This window comes from Anarrhichthys ocellatus, unplaced genomic scaffold (genome assembly GCF_004355925.1).
Source record: "Anarrhichthys ocellatus isolate YVR2014 unplaced genomic scaffold, GSC_Weel_1.0 scaffold1, whole genome shotgun sequence".
In the NCBI taxonomy this organism is placed as follows: domain Eukaryota; kingdom Metazoa; phylum Chordata; class Actinopteri; order Perciformes; family Anarhichadidae; genus Anarrhichthys; species Anarrhichthys ocellatus.
Genome location: NW_022280031.1, coordinates 11,686,539 through 11,696,667, shown reverse-complemented (window position 1 = coordinate 11,696,667; position 10,129 = coordinate 11,686,539). Strand labels below are relative to the sequence as shown.

The 10,129-nt window shown below is 42.4% G+C and overlaps 1 protein-coding gene across 12 annotated transcripts in view; it reads right to left on the bottom strand.

Annotated features, from left to right (window-relative positions):
* celf4 (CUGBP, Elav-like family member 4) overlaps positions 1 to 10,123 on the bottom strand; it is a 27,477-nt gene extending 17,354 nt beyond the window's left edge. For all 12 annotated transcript variants that reach the window (XM_031849200.1, XM_031849238.1, XM_031849208.1 and 9 more), the window contains exon 1: positions 3,967 to 10,123. In XM_031849200.1, the coding sequence (XP_031705060.1) occupies positions 3,967 to 4,120 (154 nt within the window). In that variant the 5' untranslated portion in view covers positions 4,121 to 10,123. The remainder of the gene's footprint in view (positions 1 to 3,966) is intronic.
* Positions 10,124 to 10,129: the final 6 nt, after the last annotated feature.

The following is a 10,129-nucleotide window of genomic DNA, read 5'->3' as shown; positions in this document are numbered from 1 at the left end:
GGGGGGGGGCAATAGATGGCCAATTGTAGACTTATACCCACAGTCTACATCCAGTCAGACTACGTGAAGAGAGAAAACACCTACACACATCTTTATAACTTTGACCTGATGTATTTGTCGAATATAACGTGATGTCCCATGGCTTGTGTGACAATCCATGGGTCGGACGTTTCAGACTAATCAGCCAGTTTTAGTACATCAAGTACTACCTGTGAGGTATTAGACAGACAGACGCGTTGGTGTGCCTGTCCTCAGGTCAGAACATCATTAAAAGTTAATGGCAGTCTAAGTTAAGCTCGCCAGCTATTCTTTCCAGGGGGGCTCTGTTTACATGTGACAACACATTTGGTTGCTATTATTATTAAATATGCATCGCAGACAGGATGCTGGAGCCTGCTGCACAATAATGAGGCAGCAAGTTTGACTGTGAAACAAATTAGATAAAAATAAATGTAACTTAACAGAAATAACAAGTAATATGCACAAGTCAAAGGTTATGTTGAATCCAGAAGACAATTACATAAATGAGGCGTTGCACTGGAGAGTAACCTGTTGTTACACAGGAAGGTGAGCACATGTTTTTCATGGCTACTGGAAAACACTTTCAAAATAAAATGCCCACTTTCTAAACATTAGGAAATCATTAGGACTCGTTCATGCTGTTATGAAGTCACACGGCACCAATTTAACACATCGCGTCTCTTTCTCATTTACGAACCCATAGCAACCATTATTTTGCACATAGCAACTGCTGTCCTCTTCTTTCTTGATGTTTAAATGGGCTTTTCAGAACCAACACATAACCTCCCTCACCCAGATTTCTCTTTTTTCAAATTCTATCAAGAAACTTTTATGCTGTCGAAAAGAATTGCAGGACGAGAAATCATATACAAACTCTGTATGTATGTTTTTTAATAACACATAGCCAGACTGAGGTCCAGTATCAGTTTATTATTCACCTTGACAGCATGAGTTGAGTCACTGGATTAGTGTTTGAGGGAAATTGTGAGGCAGACGGTGAAAGTGTGTTAGCGCACAACAGCAGCAGATGTTTCAGTGGGCAAGGCCGTCTGTTTTTTTTTACGTTGCACAGAATCTGAGCTTTGTGGAAATGGATGTATACGTTGGGAAATTAATGAGCCTCAGTGCAATTGCCTCTGAATGTGCTCTGTAAATTAACATGTGTGTAGGGGGTGGTTATCTGAGTGTGTATGTGTGTGCGTGCTAAGGGTCCGTTCCCCGCTGCCTGTGCGTGACAGGGTGTCCTTGAAGAGTCAACAAGACTAATCTGCGCTCTGGCCTTGCACTGGGGGGGGGGGGACTGTTTACAAGAGCGGAGTGCACATCAGGGGGGAGGACACATACAGTACGTACACACACACACACACACACACACACACACACACACACACACAGACAGCATATGTCAATGACTCCCTGATTCCCCTTTTCTGTAATATTTAGTCGGCAGCAGGAGTATTATTAAGAATCATAAAATGTATTACTATGTAATTTAATTATTTATTTTTGCTCCACAGCAGAAATATTATTTTCCTTTATCACATTATCAGGAACACTTTCACAGTAGTATTCCTACCTCCCTAACACTATCAGTTAGACACTGGTGGAAAGTGACTTTTCATATTTTGCTTGTGTATTTCCATTTATGCTGCTTTATACCTGTACTGCACTGCAGGAAATATTGTACTTTTGACTCCACTACATATATTTTTAGACAGATTTCCATTACTGGTTACTTTCAGATTAAGGTTTTATATTAAAACATGTATGATATGCTTCTAAAATACAATGGATTGATACAGATTAAACCAATGGAGGCCAGTTTTTTTGACTTGAGACTCTTTATAGAAAACAGTGTGTAGTTGGGGATCCTTGTGTTTGAGATGTTTCACCAAAGAAGGATTTTCCATCTGAACTTCCCAGATGGTTTCTTTTAAATGGGGGTGACTCAGCACCTCAATTCAGAAAGACAGCTGTTGGTCAATCTGCTTTCTCGGTTAAAGTAGTGGGGAAATGATACACACATATTAGGGAGTCAGCCTTAAGCTTTGGTTAAAGTCAGCACAACAGTTTATTGTATTTATCATACTGATTCTATTTCTAATCTCACACTGAAGGGCTTTATGTTTTGAGCTCTTTTATGTTTTTGTTGTTCTGTGGTTGCATTTTGTCTCCCTGCCTAGTGGCAGACTGGTTTTGTGGATGTGGAGCTAGTCATGGTTAAACGTTGTACAATAGTGATACTCGGAGAGGTTGGAAGGAGATATGTGTTCCTGAAACGTTACGTTTCCACATAAAAACCTGTCAAGCTATATCATACGTTTCTCTGACAGCTTGACGGAGTAGCAGTGGGGGTTGTGGGCTTAGTCGATGGTCAATTACTGTTAATTGTGTGCTGTCCCTGCAAAAATAAACAAAATAGATAAACAATTAAAGTAATAAGCATAATTATTTCACAAAGATTATATACAAATCCAGAATATGAATAATATTTGCAGCAGAACTTTTGTTCTTTTTGTTTTTCTTCTTTGCAACCCCATTAATCCTCTCACAATCCCCCTCATTTATTTAGCGATCCACGGGAGGGGGCCCAGACTCCACCAGCGACAACAGTAATATGTTACTTACACGGATGCATCATTATTAACAGTCTACTGTAATATATGACAATACAGCGTATCAGTCACAGGGGCCATTCTCCTGCAGAACAACTACTTTCACTTTTGGTACATTTGTACTTTTGCATCAGTGTGATCATAAAAGGACTTTTACTTGTATTGGCGTATTTTTCACATTGGTGTTGTGCTTCTACCTCCACTGCAATTAAAATGTAACACCCTGACAGCGTGATGGAGCCTTGGATTCATGTCTGACAGAAACATCCAAGGGATAGAGAAGAATAAAGAAATAGACATAGAAATAATCTTGAAAAAAAAATAGAAGTGTGGAGAATAGAAGTGGGCTGAGGACGTACAGGGAGAGAAATACTCAAAATAACAGACAGCGGTATGGACGGCCTGCATTGCCCTCACTTTGCTTCCTCACGCTTCATGCTCGCCTCTGTTCCCTCCCGCTCCATCAATCATACTCAGAGCACCACCAAACTAAATAGAAGAGGATGTCGCACTAGCTCTCTTCTTCTCCTTAAAGTATTTTTTCTCTCTTTTACAGGCGTACCTCTTCCTCAGTCCTTATGTTTCTCTCTGCTCATCAACCTTGAACTCCTTGCATGCTCTATTTTCCCCTTTGCCCCCCCACTCTTTCCCTCTTTCCCATGACTGAAGAATCGCTCTGGTGCCAATTATATCAACGACTGCAAAAGTTTGAGACACTCCAGCCGAAAATGTTCAAACTGCATCAATCTTCTCTTGTGCAGTCCATTGATTGATGTCAGAAGCAGGTCACTTCATGTCTAGACATAGAAAATGTGCTGTATGCTGTCTTAGCTGTCAATACAATACGCCACACATAGAATACCAGACATGACATCCACTTTCATTCACACAGATCTGTCTATTGAATCTGCGGTTCATTTGGCTGATACGAACTTGTGACACAAGTCAAATAGGACTCGCTTTGTTGACGACAGCGTTAGGTGTTTGACAAAAAGAAGTGGCCTGTTTTCCCCTCAAGCATGGCATGGCACACATGTTTCTGTGTGTGCATTGCATGTCCATGCATCAGTGCATATGATGAAACTCCAAGAAAGGAGCTTGGGGCAGCGCCAGCCAGAAGGAACACTGTTTACATAATGCGTTCTGAATACTGGAGGGTCCGGCTAGGCCGCGCCTGTCAGCCTGCGTCGAGGTACAGGGCATCGTCTAATGGGACAGATAATGGTGAGGCTGATACGCACAGGCAGCATGTTTGTAGGGCTAGAACAAAGGGAAGGAAAGTAGCAAGGAAAGGGGGGGAGGAAAAGAAGAAAGGAAGGGCGTACAGTACCTCCTCGACTCTCGCTGTCTGCTGGCTTCACCTGGATCGGTCTGTTCATCTGTGACCGAGAGAGAAAGAGAAGCAAAGAGAGGACAAAGAGAATAGAGACAGAAAAAAAAGAAGAAGACAAGAGACAACCAGTAAGCATCATGTTATAGCACATGCTTCTACCCCTCTCCCTCAAAAAAAAAGTTTTTTCGAATCACTCAGCCAAATTGCGGGTAAAGCGTATTGAAAATCTCCAAAGCTGTAGCACTTATAGCCATTGGGGGAATAGTTGTGATGTGAGATGAAAGGAGAGAGAAGGGTTGGAAAGGAGGATAAGCAGAGGGATGAAGGGAACGATAGAAAGAGGGATGGAGGGAGGATGGTAGAGAGGTAACTCTGGGTCAGCAGAGCTTCTGTGACTGTGTATCCTCTCTGTGGGTGCTTCTGGATGCTCGTGTGCTGTCGTGAAGTGCTGGATGTTTACATACACACACAGAAAATTCAACAAGTATACACAGAATAAACATAGTATGCGTCACTACCAAATGTTCTTGCACTATCCTCTCATTTCACACAAACACTTTCTGTCCCCCAGTGAGACTTTTCCACAGTGTGCCCACCGAGGCCGTCCTTTCATTTCACTCCTGCCTGTCAAACCTTCCCTCTCCGCCTCACCACCCTGCTAAACGCTCGCCGCCAATCAATTTTTAATAATGCCAATCGCCACGATGCCAGGAGGAATGGAAGGAGAGGAAAGAGGGGAGGGGAGGGGAGGGGAGGAGAGGAGAGAAAAAGGAAAGGAGAGGAGAAAGCTGAGGATGAAAGGGGAGGAGGGAAAGGTCAAGGTTCTGTGTGATGCAGCATCAGTGTTTTGCTAAATGTCATTAAATCTTTTCTTCAGAGTTTGCTGATACAGTCATCATCTTAATGAATCTCGGGGCTTTCAGATGATTCACCAAAGGCGAAACCTTTGAGCACGGGGGACACAATGTCACGACGCAAACACAATTAATGCTCGGACCTTCACCCTTTCCTAGCGCTTCTCTGCTGCTAATATTAAATCACATCATTCTCCATATCACTTATTTAAAATGGAGTTACCCATTCCTTCCTCTCTCTCGTCTCCTCCCTCTCTTTGACAGCCAAGAGAACCCTACTAATGTTTTTAATGTGCTGTGATGCATTATTTATTAGACTGGCTGTTGATATGGAAAAAGGACAAGAGGGGTTTAAGGAATTGGGGAAGGATAAAAAAAAAAAGGTGTTAAAATGAGTAAAAAAAAGTGAAAGACAGACAGAAGGATGCGAGTAAAAAACTGTGCTGGATAGGAAAGAGGGATATTTTAGGAGGAGTGAAACCAAACAGGGTGAGGAAGAAGAGAAACTAATGGAAAATGGTAAAAACACACACACAAAAAGAGAGAAATGTGGTGATGGAAAAGGAAGAGAGGGGAGGAATGAGGAAAAGAGGACATAGGGGGAGATGAGGACATAGATCAGAGTATGGGACAAGGTCAGCCCACTGCTCCCAAGGGACCTATAAGCTTGCATACATATGAGTGCTTTTACCGTGACCCATGGTCTGGCCTCAATCTGACCTAATTGTGTTCCACCTCCATTGGTTTTATATGCAAGTCTTAACCCGCGGGGTACGACAGCACTGACCCTCTGAGGTTGCGTTTCATTTTCCTGGTCCTAAATTCTCTCTGCACTGGCGTTTTAGAGACCTAAAATTATTTGCGTTTACTTTATGTTTTACTTAAAAAAATTTTTATTAAAAAAAAAGCAAAACCGTCCTAAAAGTTATTAATATTTTTGTTGGACTTTTCCTTTGAAAAAGAAAAATATCAGCACCATTTCGCCCCCTAAAATCAAGATAATTAATGTTAATGATAATGTCTTCTGCATGTGACAAAACGCACCTTTATAATCCATGGCACACATGATAGTCATCTTATTGAAGTCAATATCTTTGAATAAGATAAACATAAAAGACCCTCCCATGATTTCCCCCCCAAAATAGAAATTGCTAAACTCGCCCCTATTTTGACCCAACTCCGCCCCTAATAATGTTCGCACTTTCCCTTATCATAACATTTATTTTAGTTTAAAACTTTACCTCACTGCCATTCTTGATTGTTTTAATATTCAATCTTAACTGTTATCAGCCAGTCTCTTCATTTGTCATCGCTATAGTTGAGCCACAGAACGTCCCCTCATACATTTTTTGATACAGTATCTAAACGATGTTAAGTGGTTAAACCATTGTTTTCTTTTGTCATTGAAAGCTGAGTGGAGATTCATGGGCTCTCTATCAGTAGTTTCCATTATCCCGGGCCCATAAACTGCTTCAAGGTCAGTTTTATCATCCTGCTCATAATAGTGTGAGTTAGCACCAGCCCACTGGACAACCGATCCCAAAACAGTTGTTAAAGCCAGACGCTGACTAGCACGGATAGCTCCCCCAGGATGTATGTGGTGGTGTTAGCCAAAGCCAGATGGCATCATTGAGCAGCAGAAGCAATACTATACACAGACAATGCATGAAGCTCTCTCTAGCCTAATGCCAGCGTGATAAAAAAGACACACAAAAAGACACCGAGATGCAGACATGCATACCTACAAACACACAAACAGGCACAAGTGGGTAGGCTTACATGGCTAGACATGCACGCTTGGCTCATGCACAAACAAATAGGCCTATAGGCCTATGCATCCAAGCATGCATGGAAACATACAACAGGATACAAATAAGGACACACACACAAACCCACACACAATGCATATGTAAATGCATCCTTGTGAGCCGACATGTTCTGTAAATTGGCTCATCTCTCAGCATGCACACCTAATACCTCGCATGTAGCGCGCCTTTTCTCCCCAGCCTTGTGAATGCGGCGGCCTATTCATCCACGCATATGCCTATTAAAAACACTACACATGTGCTCACACGCTCGGGCTTAAGCTCCATTGTTGCTGAAAGTCCACCTCAGCAGCCTCGCGTTAAGAGTGGCCTTCGTGTTTCAAATGATCGACAGCTCAAAAAGAATTGTGGCTACACAAATGCACGGGCACACACACCCACACAAACACACGCATATCCTTGCTACACTCCTCTGTTGATTATGTAACTCAATGACAGCTCTCTGCCTCAGTGCTGCCATAGATTCCCTGCTAACTAGAAGCTGAGGGAATACATGGTCTGCGTGCAGCCTGTGCTGTACTAAACTGGTGAGTCATTCTTCTGAATCAGTCTAGTACGGCCTGAATGTTTAGCGAGGCCCACAAGATTAGCTGAAAACAGTGTGGGACTACAGTTTGCTGTATTGGATTCTACCTTGAAATGGGGTAAAATTGAAGTCCTTGTATTGATTCCACTGCGTTCAAACCACAGAAATTAAGTTACAAAAACACTGTTACGATGACAACTCTATTGGATTTATATCCACTGAATTTCTGTGTAGTACCTTGTTATGTCAGATGTGCTTCAATTACATTCTTTTACAAGTTGCTCAAGACAGTGCCAGCAACCAAAACCACAGACAAAGTAACACACGCGGCCGCAGTAATTCACAGCACTCGCAGGGAAACAAGAGCGCGCAGTCACTCGCACTCCCATCATCGTCTGTGAAAAAGAATATTGAAAGTATGCTTTACGAAACTCTGGAGAGGAGGTAGGATTTTCTCATTTTCGCCCTCGTCTAGCAGATGTGTTTTTGAGAGAGAGAGAGTGGAGCAGTGCAGGCCAGGTCATTTCATTATCACAGTGAGAAAGCACTCCATGAAACTCCACCAGGGAGCCAGGGAGGCTGCCTTCATAATATACCTATTCTACTGTTGAGAAGCTCTATTTTACATTCTGCAGCTAAAGGCCCTTTTTTTCTTTAACGTCAATTGAATTAAGGTGTTTGGGTTCTCTTTTGCTTGCTGTTCATATATATATTTACTGGTTCCTAATTGTACTGTGTATGAAAGCATCTGACAGGGACCAGCTCCAGGTGTTGAGATTCTCTGCGGGAGCATTGCCAGGGTACAGGGTACAAGTGTAACCAAACTCCGGTATTCGTACTGTCAAATGAACCACTGGCGCTCGACCTCGACCTGCTTTCCAAAGTATCTCAGCATGCACAACACCCATCTTGGGATGGAAACATGCCAATGGAAACATTAGATGAACAAATATGGCTATAATCCTGAGATGCTTTTGGGAAACCGGGCCTGTGAACGAAAGGGAAAAAAAAAAACCCTCAGTGGCAAGATTAGCTGAAGAACTAGAAACATTTAGCACGCATGTTATAGATTTCACCAGTGATCTCAAAGAGGACAACCTATTTTTAAAAGTATTGATTTTACAATAATTCACAGAAGCATTACACTCCCCTGGAATACTCCCTGCATTTCCATCAAGGCTCCTACTCTACAGGACATGTAAACTTTCAGTTTATTGACTTTTGCAACCTCTGGAGGCACAGAAGTATTTTACAACATCTGTAGCAATAGCACAGCTCACACCCTTCCACCGCCATTACCACTGCAGAGCGCACAGAGCATTGCCGTAATGTGACTAATGGAACTGGAATCAGCTTGTGTGAGCAGGGAAGTTATTTTTCCCATGGCGCACGATGTGTTCATCGGGAGCAGAATTCAGGTCAGTCAGTCAAATGGCATTGCCTCAGCTCATACTCTGTGATCCTCTTCGCAAGTGCAAAGGCTAATCTCGGTAACAAGTGTTTTTTTTCTCCAGCCTACAAGTCACTCAGCAGACAGAGCTAGAGAAGCGGTTGTTGTATATAATATTGTGGTTGGGAATTTACTAAATGTACCCCAATGCTAAGGACATGTAAGCTCATCTCCTATTCGGTGATGCTGAATAGGAGATGAGGTGCAGTTAAAAATATATTTCTGTAACCAGTGGAGGAAGAAGAACGCAGATCTTTTACCTAAGTAAAGGTAGCAATACTTGAGCGCAGAAATACTCATGCATTCAAATTTGACTTAACTATTAATTAAGTAGTAGCTTCAAAATGTAGTACGAAAAAATAGCATTCTTTTGGGCCAGTCTATAGCAGTGTTGATACGAGCTTGGAAGTTGATGAATGGCTGAATGCCACTTGGATTCCCATAAGGTTTATTCTCCACTAATGTCTACAGGTCTGAGTCAGTATTTTGCCTCTTCCCTGACCCTGTAGTTCCTTATCCTGACAAATGGCCAAACACCAAGTATCTCTTTTGTGAAACATGCGGAGAGATCAATGTCTGTGTGTGAGGGTAAAGCGGACTATAAAGCAAAACATCCCAATCTCTTTCCCTTTGTTGCGTTCTCATCTGCTTTATCCCTTCTCATCTTTACAGAGGTGGGCAATCTGTATCACGTCAGATCAAGGATGAGGAGAGTATTTTCTGACAACGGGATGGCTTGGCCCAGTTGTTTGGGCTGGGATTGAGCGGCATGCTGCACTCAGAACTGAGTGGATGGGGCGGAATAAATATAAGGGGGAAAAAAAGCATCCAAATGAATTATAAATTGGCACAGTCTGTGCTTTCTTTGGCTGTTACATCGCAGCATTGAGGTGGCTAGTAGAACAACGTGGCTGCAGTGTGCATCAAATGAGACACTGGCTCTCATTTATGTATTTCCTTATGTTCAAAATGTTCCAAAATGATGAAGCGCTACACCAAAACTTACAGTAACATGAACAATAACATGCATGCAAAAGGACTTAATACACTCGAATTTTACTGCTGAAATGGGTTTGATGGCGGAGGTTTAAAGACACTTATAAAAGGGACTGATCTATTTGAATGGCAGAAGTTGCATGTTACATGACCTCACACCCCCCAAAATATCATCCTAAAGAAATTTTATAACTCTGACATCCCTATTAGAGCAATGAATGAACAATACAATCACCGTCTTTCTTGGCCCGTTTCTATATGCTGCTGCTCGCTTCGTAGCACTGCGGTCCCAGTAATGTCTACCGAGATCACAACGTCTCCACAAAGGCGGATGAAAGGGAAACACACAGAGATCACTAAAGGAGGCAAACCTCCGTGTCCAACCCTCTGATCATCGCGGATTCCTTCATCAACATAGCTTTTACACAGAACATGAAAACAGAGGAGGATAGATAGGCAGGCACACACACACACACACACACACACACACACACACACACACACACAC